Below are 15,674 nucleotides of genomic sequence, written 5' to 3'. Positions count from 1 at the left end.
TAGATGCTAAATTATACAGTTTACCAGTAGACTGGAATCTCACGGGGCCAGATGCTCACTCCAAGTATCCTGAAACCCTCTTTTGACTTTCTGCTCTGTGTAGCTGGCTTGTTTTAACCTCTCTGACAACCCCTGTTTGGTTGTTCTATAACCATTCCCTCTGTACCCCAGATTTATTAAGGATTTGTTCTTTTGTTTTTTATTTGATATCATATACAATTTTTGTCCCAAAGTCAAAGTACACATTTTGTAATCTGGCTTGTGTAAGTTTTGGTGTACATACCATATCTAATATGTGTGAGGATATTTTTCTGTATGTTACTGTATTGTACGGTATATACAGTCAGTATTAGGCTATAAAGTTTCCAACCGGATGGGAAGAACTGAGGCTTCAGGAGTGGAGTTTAATAGGTTTGTATATGGATTAATACCAGGGCACCAGGTAGGTTATGTTTATCTGTCATTCTGCTCAGTTGCATCCTTTTCAGCTCAGTGTGATATGGATCCCACATAGAGCCAGGATGTTATCTTGAAGTCTGCCATAGATGGGCTGTAGGCTCTTCACTCACCATTACTCAACCCCACATCTCCCAGGTGACACTGTAAATAGCTGCAGGGTTTAGAAGACCCAAGTGCCAGAGGCTGTAAGGAAGTATCTTGTGCATGTAGGTATGTAACTGGTGTGATCTTCAAGCAGCTTTTTGGAAAGGTTTGATAAGTGAGTGTGGTTCTATTGAGTGACTCTAGGTCATTGATTTAGGGCAAAGTCCTGTGGTCTTCATTTCACTGCTTAACAGGGAAGTTGGAAATGGGAAGGAGGAAGGACAGGAGAGGACCATCGCAGATCCAGTGGGATGACTCCTGGGTATGGCATGTTCAGCAACATCTGAGCAGTTTACACTCAAATGCTTTCCCCAGGGCCCCTTTCCTCCCGTCATTGCACAGTGACTGGGGTAGAGCTTGCTGATTGACAGATGAATAGCCGCTCACCTTAAGCACCAGGCACTGGGCCTTGACAGATTATCACAGTTTTCCTAAATCTAACCTCTTTATTATATGTCCATTCCAGTGCAGCTGGAAGAAAACACAACTGGAAGGTGTAGACAGATTCATTTGCTGTGGGGTATCAGATGTTTCATCTTGGCTTTTTTGACTTTACTGTTGGCTTTTACCGAACTCATTGTTTCGCTACATGACATGTGTTTCATATTTTTAGATTGTTTTAAGAGGAAAGTACTCTTCGTTGCTGGTGAAGGAAGGAGTGAGAGAGACCATTCTCTGAGGGAGTCAGGTATGCGAGGCCATTTTGGAAAACAGAACTGCAAGTGCTGCGAACAGTTGGCTTGTGTATGAGAAAATTAGAGGAGGATGTTACATTTTGTACTTTTTTTGGCCATCCAGTTTTGATGTTAGGAGGAGGTCCAGATTTATAATCCCATGATGGTTCGCGCTCATTGTTTGTTTGTGCTGGAGATGTTCTGTAAGACCCTGCACCCCTGAACTTGGAAGCATCCCCTCCGTGGTCTTTGCTCATACTGAAGTTAAACATTTCTCTAAACTTATCATAGACTGTAGCAGTGCCTTAGGGCTGTAAATGGGTCCCATGTTAGTTTATGACTTTAGTCGCATGTCAAGTGTGCTTATTTCTGCTTTGACAATCATTCTTCCCAAAGAGGGTAAGGAAAACAGTGAAGTCGGCTTGAATGCCCTGTCTACATGTGGTATTTGTAAATATGTCTGTATTGCATACTGGTAAAAATTAAAGCTTTCTGCAAAGGTCATTTTAAAATACATTTTTAAGAATGTTGGGGAAAAGCTTTTACTACAATGTCTAATAAGCAGAATGAACTGTGGTTGACACTTTATTTTTTGTTTGCATCAAATCTAACATTTGTTTCCACTAATGTCTTTGCACTTCACAAAGTTGTAAATATGTCCATTAAAACTCCACTTCAACAAAAAACAGCATCCTTCTCGACCTTGCCCTGGAAATAGTCCCAGAAAGGTTTTTACATCTTTAAAACTAGCCAATGCCTAAGCAAAAGTTCCAGAAATACCACAAAATGTTTGTTAAAAGAATGTAAATAGTTATTTTAATAAAGCGCTGTCTCAAATCTTTCCATGGCTGTGCTTGTTTCAGACCTTCCAGTAAGGCACACACATTTGCAGGGGTGGGTGGTTTCTTGGAGAAGATGACCAGAGTAGAAGCTCTAGAAAGCGAGTGAGTACTGGAATACCGCATGCCCCCAAAAGCAGACTAGTTGCCTGTGCTGGTAAATAGTGAATACAAATTTAAAAAAAAATCTCATGCTTTTTAATCAAAACATTAATCTAAGGTTCTTCACATTGAAGTTGGATGAGAAGTTGGGGGGGACACTCAGTGTATGTCCTCCCAATTCTGATGACCTGTGCATAACAGCTACTTCTAATTGTCTTCTACAGGAATTAATGTGACACTTGCAAAGGGCTAGTATGTTATTGTTTGTTTGTCTTAATTTTAGAGTTATTGCTTTATTGATCTCCCACCCTTGAAAACCACAAGGCCCCAGAGGTAGGGGTGTTTGCCTGGCACCAGGCTGCTTCTCACAGCTTCTTGGCACAGTCTTGGCAGTAGATGGCCTCCCCATGCGCCACAAAGCGCTTGTTGGCCAGTGACAGGGAGCACCTCTTACAGTTGAAGCAGTACTCATGCCAGGAGTTGCCCTCGTAGTTCACCACATTGGTGCCCTTTCCGAATCCTGCAGGAAAGAGCAACGCTAGGGTTACTGCGCAGATTGATCCAGCCCCTCAGGCTACAGAGGGACTCCCTTGTCTCGTCACTGTTTCGTGAGGGGTGACCACCACTTGCAGAACAGGGTAAGGTGCAGGATGGGGGAAGGTGTTAGTGTTTTTTGTGTGTGTCTAGGTGACTGGCTGAGCTCGTAACGCTTAAGAACAATCGGTAAGCCCCAAATGTTAATGTTTCTTCTGTGTGTATCTGACCTGTGATGGGGTTCTGGCAGCCACTGCACTTCTTGGCCACGGAGGTCTTGTAGCAATCCACGCAGTACATCTTGTCCTCCACCGCGGTGAAGCGCGCCCCAGCCAGCGGCTTGCGGCATGTCAGACAGACAAAGCACTCCGCGTGCCAGGGCTGGTCCTGGTAGCTGATCCCCCCCGAGGTTATGGGCTGATGGGCAGGACAGAGGGTAGGTCACACCACAGCTGTGGCCAGTGGACAGTAGGAATTAACTAGTCGTGTATGTGTGTGTTCCATATTCAGAATGCCTTTTAACTTCTTTTAAATCCCTTCAGCTGTTTATGTTGACATGCTTTAAAAACACATGTTTTAAGGCAGCCCATTTTTTAAAAATCACCAGTACAGGTCAGGAGGAGATGGCGTACCTCCTTGCAGTGTGCACAGTTCTTGGAGAACTTCTTCTCATGGCAGGCGGTGCAGTAGATCTCATCACCCTTAGTGTGGAAGCTCTGCGTGTTGATCTGCTGCTTGCAGTAAAGGCAGGTGAAGCACTCCTCATGCCACATCTTGTGCTTGTACTCCACGCTCTTAGTACCTGGTTGGGGGGGAACAGACACATACGTTGGTCACTAGGTGGGAGTGTGCTGGGCTTTCTGGACTCCCTTTAGTTTTCTTATGTTTGTTTAGTGAAACAATGAGTTGGTGTGTTATTTTTTCCTTATGTATAAAGGTTTATATGGTGGTCCTGCTACGTCATGTATGCACTTATCTTACATGTGTGAGAAATGGAGTGGCAATGTGCCATGACCCACCTGGTGTGATCACCTTGTAGCAGGTCTGGCAGCGATTGCCTTCCTCACGGGCACAGCACTTCCCGCACAGCACCTTGTCGTCCTTGGTGCTGAAGGGCTCGTTGGCCAGGGGCTTGTAGCACTTGGCACAGCGGAAACAGTCTTCGTGCCAGTGGCGATTCTTATGGTGCAGCTCCTGTACACAGGCAGGGGTAACTGGTGTTAGAAAGATGATCATAGCTGGACTCCTGACTTTGTTGGGGGCAGCCTACTTGGTGATCCCACCCCTGGTTACTCCATGATTCCACTTAAATAGGGTCCAAAATATTAGACCCATTGGTTCTCAGTTGTGGTGGTATGAGCTCCTACTGTCCCTCAGAACTGCTGAATCCCTTTCAATATTCAAGAAAGGTCTCAAAACCTGTCTCTTTCAGACCCACTTCTGTCCCCATCACATAACGGATTCATAAGCTAGCATCGCACCATATGTCACACTCACCGTTGTGTTTCCTGTCTACTTGCATAATGCGTGTATACGGACAAAAGCAGCGGTGTCATACGAACAAGCTGCGTTTTGACTATTACTTGTCTACATGTGAAGGTCTTCATCTGTTTTTCACTTCGGAGAAAAGCGTCTGCTAAAAGAGTAAATGTCAGTATACCTGAGAAAAAACATCAAGCTGGGAAGAGTAGAAAACTTTGTGCAAATCGTGTGAACTGACCAACCAGTTAATTCCTACTGTTTATTATAAATATTGCAAAAAAGGAAAATGCTTTTGAATTTTATGAAGTAATTACTTTTTAGATATATAACAAAATAATAAACCGGGCATAATGAAAACTATGCTTTGTCACCATTTACACACCCATAAGAACCTGGGTTTAACTACTAAGTTTTTGGTTCAATTTGGAATTGTGATTGTTACATTTTAATCATTTGTATAAGAATTTCTATGAGATGTATGTTGCTTTGGAGAAAAGCGTCTGTTAAATGAATATATGTAAATGTAATTGATGTGGTGTGACTGGGAGGAGAGCGATGACCCACCTTGGAGTCGGCACCAATGGGGCGACGGCACTCGGCGCAGGTGTTGGCACACAGCTTTTCGAAGCAGCGCACGCAGACGTGCTTCTCATCCTTCTGGATGTACTTCTTGCCCTGCAGGTTTTCCCGGCAGTAGTAGCAGTCGAAGCGTTCCGTCATGGTGGCGCTCAGGTAGCTGCGTGGGCCTGTCGACGTTAAATATGTGTTAATGCATTTTTGACAGTACCATGTCAATTCATGATTTTTTATTTATATATATATATTATATATATAATATAACTTTTTAGGACAATCTAGAACCGTTGCTATTTTAAGCCTACTGAGCTACAGGTGTGTGATTTGCATCTTCTCTTTGGTGAATCCAAATTGTTTGTTTTTTGTTTTTTGTTCTGGACCAGGGCTGAGATCCAAGGCCATAAAGAGATGGTTGAAATTTATGCGTGGAGTTTATTTTAACATTGTGTGCAGTCAGTCTCTGCACAAGGAGCAGTCTAGTTTGAGTTTGTGGTACACACACCTGTTACAAGTGTATGTTTATGGAGAAATGCTGATAAATTCTGGACAGAGGGGCTCTGCTGGTCCACAGGAATTACACACCGCTTGCAAACTTATAAAACACTTTAGAACATGATATACAGTAACCAGCTCTTGGAAGTCGAACGTGGCTCACGAAACATCCTTGGTCCTCTGTCTGAGCCATCTGCGGATGTCTGCTGTGCTGCCATGCAAAATTTCATTATTGCATACAATGACAATAAAGTAACTTATCTTAAATATTTGTACACATGCAAATGGTTTGAAATGATGCTTTTTCCATTGAGTCGACCAGGCTGTAGGGGGTGCCTGAGACACAGCTCCCTTTGCCAGAAAGGCTGTGCTTTTAGCTCTGACCAGGGGGATTAAGAGAGAGTGTGGTATTTAGCTTCAGTGAGTCATCGTGATGACCCATCCTGTCAACATCAGCCACCCAGAAGTGCCCCATCCTGCATCTCCATTAGTTAGATTCCAGCCTGATCCCAACAGCTGCCGACACCAGACACCAGAGCCCGACATTGGAGTGTGACTCAGATCCTCCATTGGCGCCCAGGTGAGAACCTCCTGTTTCCACCTTCTTGTCCTGGCAGTCTCTCCAAACTCCAGCTATGATTGGCTGAGCTCTGCTACACTCTGCTTCTGCAATTGGCTGAGCCTTTCCTGTCTTTGAAATGCCAAGCAGTGTTCTAGTAATCTTTTTTGCTTTGTTTTGACTCTTTCCCTGCTATTTGTGGCTGTAGGGAGCTGACAGCATAGTGGTCAGAGTTCTTGCTTTCAGATCCAGAGTTCACAAGTTTGATCCCCACTTCCAGCTGTAGTATACTTGAGCAAGGTACTTATTCTAAAATTTCCCAGTTGTATAAATGGATAAATAATTGCAAATCCCTTAACATTGTAAGTTGCTTTGGAGAAAAGCATAAACTAAATGAATAAATGTAGATGTCTGACTGTGGTGTTGTATTATCATTCTGTGTGTGCACACCCTTACACCCTTGAAAAACCGAGGTTCAGGTTTTGCATCCAGAAAAGTTCGATGGCAGAATTTGGAAGAAGGGCCTCTGGAGCAATTCCGATCCAACAGCTGAGCCATGTCCATGTTGTAAACCCACACTGGCCGCTATCCTGGGAGGGCCAAAACCTGCTCTGAAAAGGTCATAGCCCAAGCTGTTGGGCATGAGGGACAAATTGCAACCGGGTCCTTATCATGGGCTTCTTAGAAATCCGATGAGGACTGAACACATGGGAAGCTACAGTTCAGATACCAGAGATAATATTGCTGAGGAACTAGACAGTAAAGACCCTGTTTCCAATCTTCCCAAGTGTACTGTTTACAGCAACCAAGTCAGGTGACAGACTAATTTGTTTAATTTGTAGTCATGCTGTAGAGAGAACGTTTGTTTTAGCGTGTCCATTTTCAAACCACTTGATTACGATCCAAGACTAAAGTACAGTAAACAGCGGGAAGCTCACATAAATGACTCATTCTGTCAGACCTTCGATCCATACCCTTTTGTGGTGGTTACATATGTCCAGGTTTGTCTTCACAATGACAAAACTGTGTAACCTGTTATTCCAGATTAACTCTCAAATGACAACTCAATGACCAGTTTCTCCAGCTGAACCATCAAACGGCATCGAGGCACAGGCTTCTTTAGTTCAGCTGTCACACGCCAACCCTGTTCTCCATTTCTTCCAGTTCAACCAACTCAACAACGAAGTTCTGTTCCTCGAGCTGGATGACACACACCTAAGTGCCCTGTGCCTCTGACTCAGTCATCACAGAGTAATCCCATTTCTGCTCACCTTGCCCTCTACAACAAAAGTTATTCTTGACAGTCCAACGGATCAGACTGGTAAAACAAACCAAGCCCAATCCAGTTGACTCCACCGAGAATCTCAGGATTCAAAACCGCACCCGACCCCTACACGAGTCCGGAAGTTCCTGCTGATGCCTGCTGACAAGGCTGCTGTGGAGATGCTCTTTTTGCCCCCAGAATAATATGCACTGTCTTGCCTTTACCTGAGTGCTTGTAGAATGCCATGATGCTGCCACCAGAAGGAGCCTAAGCTTGCAAGGAAAAAAACCCAAGGTGGAAGGTGAGGATCCTGTCCACAGTCTCCACACACTCCCAGTAGAGTGGGGGTCTATATATATGTCGGTGTTTGTATGCCTGTATATCGGCTCCACGCCCTACCCCCCAGTTCCCTGTCACCCGCATTGAAATCCCCCCATAAACGGTCCTTGCCATTTTAGGATATGCTGCAAAAGATTAAGGGCGGGAAGTGGGCAGGGCACAGTGAATTCCATCAGTATGACTTCAGAGGGAGAAGAGGGATTCCAGGGATTTGCACTGGGGGTGAACGCAAGAGAAACCTAAGTGCTGGTTCAATTGCCCTAGTGTGTGTAGTTTGGTGGTTAAGGAGTTGGAATTAAGACCAAAGGACCATAGATTCAAATCTGAGATTTGTTTTGGTTTCATCCTCATATGGATAGGCTGTTTGAGCGTTTATTGGTTTGGGATGAAAACTCCATACTATTCTAAGTCACCTTGGATAAATGACCCAGTAATCATTGAAGGTCATTTTGAAGAAAACTGCTAAATTAATAAATGTAAATGTAAACTCATCTTCTGATATGAATAATAAAAGGTTACGGCCAAGGCACTGGGACTCAGTGGGGTCTTGGAAGTTGCAAAGCAGCATGGGTGACCAACCGGTGGTTGGTGAACTGGAAAAGTGAACTTGTGTTGAGTGGCCCAAAGAAACAAACAGCATCAAAAGCATGTCAGATTGTTCAATGGTAATCCTAGACTGGAACAAAGGCAGAATTTTAATTCGTCACCTCGATTTGTGACTGAAAGGTTGTTGATTTATGTCCCAAGAGTGACCATACATAGTGTGTTTTTGATTTACACCCACAGCTGCAGTAAAACACCTAACAGCAATCACAGGTATGCAAGCTATGTAAATCACAGCAGCTAGAAATACAAGGTAAACAGACTAATAACAGTAGCAATATAATGGTGCAGTTTTGAAATGGTACATTGAAGACCATATTTATGTAGGGTGAATACAAGATGATTTTGCAGGTTTGTGTTTGTATGAAACGGGTGGGAAACACCATGATTTTCAACAATTCAGCCAAAGTTCTTGGCGACAAAAGTAGCTTGAGGTTAAATGAAAGAAGAAAATGTGTGAAGAGCTAATTCTTTGAAGCTCAACTGACCCTTCGTGGAAACATCTCGTTGAAAGAAAGAGCTTGACAGAATGGGCAGGATTTGAGTTCTACTGTGAGGTCTTGCTGTGCTGATATTGACTGGGAATACTTGCAGACCGGACATCATTTGTTCCTCAACCCCTTCGAGGGTTTTGTAGAGCACGGTTTGAACAAGCCGTTTCGTCTGACCTGTTGTGTATGATCAAGTTCTGCTGATAGAGCAGGCAGTGAAAATGTGAACCTAGAATCTGGTTTAACGCCTTGCCTCTCTCCTCTTTGTCTCCCTTCAGCCTTCCTCTGTCCATAAGTTCCTCATCTGCCTTCCACCTGTCCCTCCTACTCCACCTCTCTCTCTCCAAGCAGCTGCCCCTGGGATGGTGCCCATGGTTTCTGTCCATCAACAGTAGCTACAAGTTGCCCGACAACGTGACAACACGACTGCCTGTTTTGGGGCGGTATTGGTGGAGCCTGGCTTCAGGGCCATGCCTAAGAGTAAATCACACCGCCCTCAGGGGCTTGTTCTTCACACCTCTCACACTGTTCTCATTTGCCCATTTGTGTGTGTGTGTGTGTGTGTGTGTGTGTGTGTGTGTGTGTGTGTGTGTGTGTATTTACCTCTGCTACAGACAATAGGCTCAGTGGCTCCCAGACTGAAGGCTGTGAAACACCCAACACTGATTGGCTTCCCTGTCCTTAAAAGGCTTCTTTGGTTGCCAGGTTCTTTTGACCGATGACAAAAGCAGTTATTAGTAGACCAATTTCATTTTTTTCTTAATTTGGAGCCATGAGAAATGATAGTCTGTCTTTTGTTGATCCTTGTTTGACTCTCTGGATAAACTATACATGAGTAATGTGCTTCATCTGCTGCCTTCTTTTACATTTTATGAGCTATTCTTCTTTGTCCATGTAAGCAGCCTCCCTCCTTGCTGTTTTGGCAGGATACTGACTTTACTCCCATACCAGATACCCTGCGATCATGTATTTCACAGTCAGCTACTGCTGTTGCCAGGTAGACAAGGGAAAATGCTGTTGGTCATCACATCAGATGCTCACAGTCACTATTTGCACTGCTATCCAGGGGGATATGGATTAAGGGATTATGGGACAGCTGGTAGTGTAGCGGTTAGAGCTGCTGCCTTTGGATCTGAAGGTCGCAGGTTCGCTCCCCACCTCTGGCTGTAGTACCCTTGAGCAAGGTGCTTACCCTAAATTGCTCTAGTATAATTACTGAGCTGGGTAAATAATAGTACCTCACTTTGAAGAAAAGTGTCAGGTACATGTTATCCGAAATCTGCATTTATGAAGATGAGGAACTCAACGTGTCATGTTAATGTGCTGTTGTTTTGCTGGCCTCCATGTGTGCACCTATCTATGGTTACAGGGTTTTTATGAGGGGGTGTGTGTATTCCTGGAATGTTGGCGAAGGATGGAAATAAAAGTGGTCTTGGAAAGAGCCTCTCCCCCACCTGACAGCCCACTAGCCGGCTGAACAATGGTTAGGGAATGTCCACACCGGGCCAGAAATAGCCCTGCTTATTCAGAATGGTGCGGTCGCCCAAAGCACTAACACACCCAACTGTACATGCAGTAATTTTGTAGGATTATCAGTTCCCAGGAAAATGTCAGCTTTGTTCTATGTTGTATGTGTTTAGAGTAGAAGCTGGGGGACTGTCGCTGATAGGTGGTCTGTGGTCAGCCATTCCTCTGACCACCTATCAGCGACCGCATGAAGTTGTCTTGGCTGTTTTATTAATTATTTTTTATTGATCAGCTCCCCACGACTGGTCAGTCAACACTGCCCATTTCATTAAATCATTCATACGTGAGCAGAGGGAAGGGCCCACAGATTAAAGTCTCCCTGTCGTATACTTTATGTTGGCCATTTCAGTTTTCTTGGTCTGTGTTCCCGCAGTAAAGAAAGAGCACAGCTTTTTGGTTGCTTGTCATTATTCATTCATTCAGCGCCGTACTTTCTAAAACAGCATTGAAACTATTCAAAAACACTGTCCTGTTTCATCGGTGTCACTTCATTCATGAATTTACCCCTTAAGCGGAGACACATTGTTCAGTGTACTGGATGAATTTAATTTAAGGTACTATAAAATTATGTAAGGGAAAAAGTACAAAGTAACTACTTAAGTCATTATTTATAATTGTGTCAAGGAACGTTGATGCTGCAAATTTGTGTTTCCTGCATGTTTGTTCTAGACTCTGACCTGAAGTGATTCTCATTCCAGCCTGACTTGACACACCGCAGATCAGTATCAATTCCGCCTTGTATTCCTGGGCACTATAAACGTGCTTGTGACTCACGGCCGGGACAACAGAATGCCGTCGCTATGGTAACCTGGCAGCTGAAAAAAGTCGTCCTTGAGTCCCGCGGGAGGATCGCTGTCCTTCAAACAACAGCTATTGCTACTGCCAGCAGAAGTGTGGGGGACGCAGCCCCGTTTTTCATTTTGCATTCCTCTCCTTCCACAAAAGGAGTCCAAAGAATGGGCTACCGGTGAGTTATCCGGTGTTTTGTGGTCTTAACGGCACAAGACAGTCCTCTGAAACGTTCATGAAAAGCGAGTGCGGGTCCACATATCAGAAATCCCATACTTACGATATTAATTTCATAGAACTATGCCGACACAGGCGAGTGTAAAATCTTCAGATGAGTGACACACACACTAGGGGGCAGTTATTATAACTTGTGCATACATGTAACTTTGTGTTGCGCTGACCTCTACTCGAAAGGTCAACCCACAGACTTCATAATTGTTAAATAATCTAATAAGACAGCATCATGGGTCCTTCTGCAAGTTAATGCAATAATATACATGTGATCTTCTCCCTTTTCTGTGTGTGTGTGTGTGTGTGTGTGTGTGTGTGTGTGTCACACAAGGGCAACAAGGGGTCCTAGCCAGGGATTAGCGGTGTTTTTCCACTATGATCTCGCTCTCTGTCTCCCCAAGGCACTGAGCCCTGCCGACTGAGAGCCTGTCGCTGTCGTATCCTTGGATGACCCCCGGAGTCTTGGTCCCCAGCTTAGTCACTCATCCCCAGTACCCAACCATCACCAACCTCACACTTATGAATGGTGACCCCCCCCCCCCTTCTTCGGCAGAGTTGGGTAGGAAACAAGTTCTGCAGAAAGCCCTGGAACTGTCTCTCGTTGGCAGGGACAAGTGGGAGGCATCATGGTTAAAGGCCTGAATCTCCAGATAACGTAGTGGTTAGAACAGCCACCTTGTGACCGAAGGACCCAGGTTCGGATCTCATGCGCTGCTGTTGTACCTTTGAGAAAAGTGCTAACCCTTAACTAATATAGTAAAAATTGCCCAGCTGTGTTCATGAGTATTTTGTTGTGACCTTAACTAAAGAAATGAATGTTAATCAGAAAAGTTAGATTTGTGTCAATGATTTACTATGAAGGTGAAGGAAGGACTGTGTCGCTGTCTCATAGGATGGGGACTCTTCTGCACCACGCTACCTAATTAGGATGTTCAGGCCAGTAAGTGTATTCTGGGTATTTTCATTGGCTCTCGCTGTAATTACTGCTGCAGGACAAGGGTGGGACTTTGATTCTAGACACAGCGTTAAGTCAAAGCTCTGTGCTCTGGGACACTGGAGCAATGTCCCTGCAGTTTTTTGCTCATACCGTACACTGCGATGCTCATGGGATGTGTAAACGGATTTTTCCATGCTCTGCAGCGTTCGGTTGAGGTGAGCAGGGAAAACAAAGGAGGACTGTACAGTGGTTCCGTAAGACAAATGAGGATCGACAGTCATTTAGTCCCTCAGTAAAGAAAGGGCTCAGCGGTTTGTTTCGGGGGTGCAGGAAAGTTGTTGTGCTAAACCACCACAAAGTCACGAAGAGCAGCTCACCCCCCACCACTACCACCCCAGGTCCCCAGCAGAGATACTGTGGAGAGATGACATCATGCATTTGGCAGCCCACATCCCACAGCCTCTGGGGAGGGAGATAAAAGGTGTCCTCTGGGTTTCTGTGTGTGTGTGTGGAGGGAAGACTGTGACCTTCGAGTTATTCCTGACTGAGGACTTGGGGGGTGGGCAAAGGCACATCACCACAGGAAAAGGGTTTTAAATCTTCTGTTCCCAAAAAATAAGTTCTTTCCCCTTGTCTCAAGTGCATAATACACACAAGGAGGGTAGAGCACCGGTTCACTTTTATTTATACTGTAATGATGTGGTGTTTCAATGTATTTTAAGTTGAGAGTAAAATAGATCATTTAAGAAAGTTTGGTTGTTTGATGAAGTATCATCATTATGTGGAGGAGTGCAGAACTTGTATGGGGTCTAAACTGATCACGTGGTCGTTGCTGAGATCTCTTCTTTAGCAGCAGGGTATCAGGTGGTGGGGTGGTTACAGTCATCTTTTTGCGATCAAAGGACCTGGGTTCGAGTCCTTGTTCCTACTGTAGTTCCCCTGATCGCTTGCCGTGAATTGATTCCGTAAAAATTACGCGGCTATATAAATGAATAAAGCATTTTAAAGAATAGTAATTTATGGTAACAATGTCTTTGTCTTCTGCCTTACCGCTGAACAGTTCTAGGGGACTGCTTTCTCATATTGACGTTTGTCAGTATTATTGTTTCACAAGATTGATTGATTGATTGGGACTGCAGGTAGTGTAGTTGTTAGCATTGTTGCCCTTGAACCCAAAGGTCACCAGTTCAAATCCCACCTCCAGCTATAGTACCCATAAGCTGTGGGTACTATAAGCAATGGTTCAAGTCCCAAGAGGACCCTTGGTGTGCTACACCTTAACAAAGCATTCATACACACACACACACACATTGGCTGAAGCCGCTTGTCCCAAGAGGGGTCGCGGCGAACCGGAGCCTAACCCGGCAACCCAGGGCGGAAAGCATTCGGTTTAAATAAAAAAAATATCCAGCGGTAAAAAAAGGCCACTGAGAACAACTGAAAGGTGTGTGTGTGTGCTGCTTCTGATAAGTATCCAGCTCTAAAGCATAAACAGCAGTGTGTTACAGCAGAAGAGGGCAATTTGAAGGAAAGGGTAAAGGAATAAATGTGTGTACTCTCAGCAGACAGGAGGAGACGCCAATATCGCATCCCATCGCTGTCAGTTTGAGTTTTAACAGACTGAACACACACTTCAGCTGCTCCTGCTCCAGTGTGTGTGTGTTTAACCAAGGAAAAGCACAGCCTGTTAATTATCAGAATAGTCGTACGCTGTGGTATAACAGAAAGAAGGGATGTCGGCACATTGCGGAGTCGTGCACTAACACAATATAAGCATGTCATACTAAATTTTTGCATCTTATAATAAGGACGGATCTGGTTTTTTTTATTATTGTTATTATTATTATTAAGGAAACATACAACAGAATTAATGTTTTTGCTTCTTTCCATTGATCATTCCGCAGTGAACGTGACCTTTAATTAACTCAGCCAACGTGTCTGTGAAGAATTTTCCGGAATTCGGGCAAACGAACAGGATGTGCAAAACACGGCATCTTAGTTATTATTTCTCATCCGGCTTTTCACGGCACTCTGCTTCAGTACGCTGTCGCTCTCACTCGGGTTTGTTGTCGAGAGGCCGCGTGCGGTGAAAATCGCACGAACGAAACGGCGCAAGGCTGGATACCAAGGAACTGCGGAGTTTGTGCCGCATTATTAACTTTCTTCGATTTGTAATACGCTGTTGAATTTGACTGATGTCTTAAAACCGGAACATTCCAAACCTGGCACTATATTGCAGAAAGCGAGTTAAAACAGTTCTACTTTATCCTGTTAGAATAGACACGGCAACATTTAATTTTCACATTAAACGATGGCTGCGCTCGGCCTCTCTCCGAGCATTAAATAAAATGTTAGCGTGTGATGTACGGCACGGTCCTGTCGTGCTGGACCCCACCTCGCCGTGACTACGCTGAGTCTAACTGATTGTTTCCTAGGTGGGAAAGTGCTGGAAGATGTGATCGGACGGACGGACGGACGTGATGGAACTCACCGAACGTGAGGAGTCGTCAGGATGACCACCGGGACGTCTGTGCCGGATTCCTTTATGTGTCGGAGGAGAAAGACTGAGGGGAGGGGGACGCGGCCTGGACGCCATCCACCCCCTCCACCGCATTCACATCAACAGTGATCTATCTCACGTAGGAATCCATAAACCATGGCCATCATCTGCCGCACACTTCAAGCCACCGTTTACAGTGAGGTAAACTGTAGAAACGAAGTAACGTTTGGTTTGCGGATCTCATCACTCACGTACATTACATCATCGTTATAGTATTATTAAATAATACCGTAAAAAAATTATTGACAAAAATTTGTATGCTTCATAAAGCTGCGTTCTAATATGGCTTTTATTTTGTACGGTTCATTTGTGTACTTGTGCATCTTTTCCACTATGTATCATATATCTTCTAGTTCTGTTTTTTATGTATTTTATTTATGGTTCTGATTGCATGGATAAGTATTCTGTGTATTTTGCAATAGTTTTCTGTTTATGTTTCTGCAGAGAAGTCCCTCAAGTTTGTTCGCCTGGATGCCCATCTTTGGAATAATATGTCGCTTGCAAGCTGAGTCATCCGTGCCGAAGGCCTGCAGTTAGAGGAGAGAGTCCAGCCATCCCATCACAGAGCTGGATCTCTATCAGAGCGTTTCTGGAGTCCACCGAGACAATGAACATTCATCTGGGCTGCGGGCATTTTCAAAGCACAGAGGTGTTGAGCAGGAACATCTGTGGATCAGACTGCCTTCTCCTGCTGTTCCAGACTTCTGACAAATTATTAATGTTTTTTGCATAAGACACCCTGTTGAAACATGAGGGAATGGCAATAACAGCCACAAACAGATGCTAAACACAGTGACTGTAACACCAGCATCTTTAGTTAGGCTGTGCAGAAGTGCAGTAATGGAACTACATCTCGAGTTCAAATTGAAGCGCATCGACAAAAGGTCCCAGCCACTGTCCGGCAGGCTCTTGGTTTACAGACCCGGTAACTGATGGCTTTACCATGTACAGTTTGTTACTCATTACAGAAGGTGCAAGGAATCCTGTGTCCAGCCACAGAAGAGCACGGTCAGGGGCACATGAACGAGTTCAGATGTACAAGCAGGACAAGGGTGTGTTGGTAAGTATTATG

At 44.5% G+C, this 15,674-nt stretch overlaps 1 protein-coding gene across 2 annotated transcripts; it reads right to left on the bottom strand.

Annotated features, from left to right (window-relative positions):
* Positions 1-87: 87 nt before the first annotated feature.
* On the bottom strand, positions 88-14,737 carry LOC108922983 (four and a half LIM domains protein 1-like). 2 transcript variants are annotated; one of them, XM_018733416.2, is made up of 6 exons: positions 14,534-14,737; positions 4,799-4,980; positions 3,772-3,946; positions 3,385-3,554; positions 2,983-3,169; positions 88-2,738 (listed from the first exon to the last, which is right to left on the bottom strand). In XM_018733416.2, exons 2-6 carry the CDS (start codon positions 4,952-4,954, stop codon positions 2,584-2,586), a joined length of 843 nt encoding a protein of 280 aa, XP_018588932.1. In that variant the 5' UTR covers positions 4,955-4,980; positions 14,534-14,737; the 3' UTR covers positions 88-2,583. The 2 variants fall into 2 exon arrangements, with proteins under 2 accessions (XP_018588932.1, XP_018588931.1); XM_018733415.2 differs by lacking the exon at positions 14,534-14,737 and adding an exon at positions 7,350-7,519.
* Positions 14,738-15,674: the final 937 nt, after the last annotated feature.

The sequence above is a fragment of the Scleropages formosus genome, chromosome 13, assembly GCF_900964775.1.
Source record: "Scleropages formosus chromosome 13, fSclFor1.1, whole genome shotgun sequence".
In the NCBI taxonomy this organism is placed as follows: domain Eukaryota; kingdom Metazoa; phylum Chordata; class Actinopteri; order Osteoglossiformes; family Osteoglossidae; genus Scleropages; species Scleropages formosus.
Note: the sequence above shows the minus strand (reverse complement) of the source record. Positions and strands in the feature narration are given on the sequence as shown.

Excerpts from the sequence above, each read along its gene's own strand:
- LOC108922983 (XM_018733415.2), bottom strand. The coding sequence starts at position 7,371 with ATGGCATTCTACAAGCACTCAG. Across the intron at positions 3,947-4,798 it reads CCATTGGTGCCGACTCCAAG|GAGCTGCACCATAAGAATCG; the intron begins GTGGGTCATCGC and ends GCCTGTGTACAG. Across the intron at positions 3,170-3,384 it reads ACTGTGCACACTGCAAGGAG|CCCATAACCTCGGGGGGGAT; the intron begins GTACGCCATCTC and ends CCTGCCCATCAG.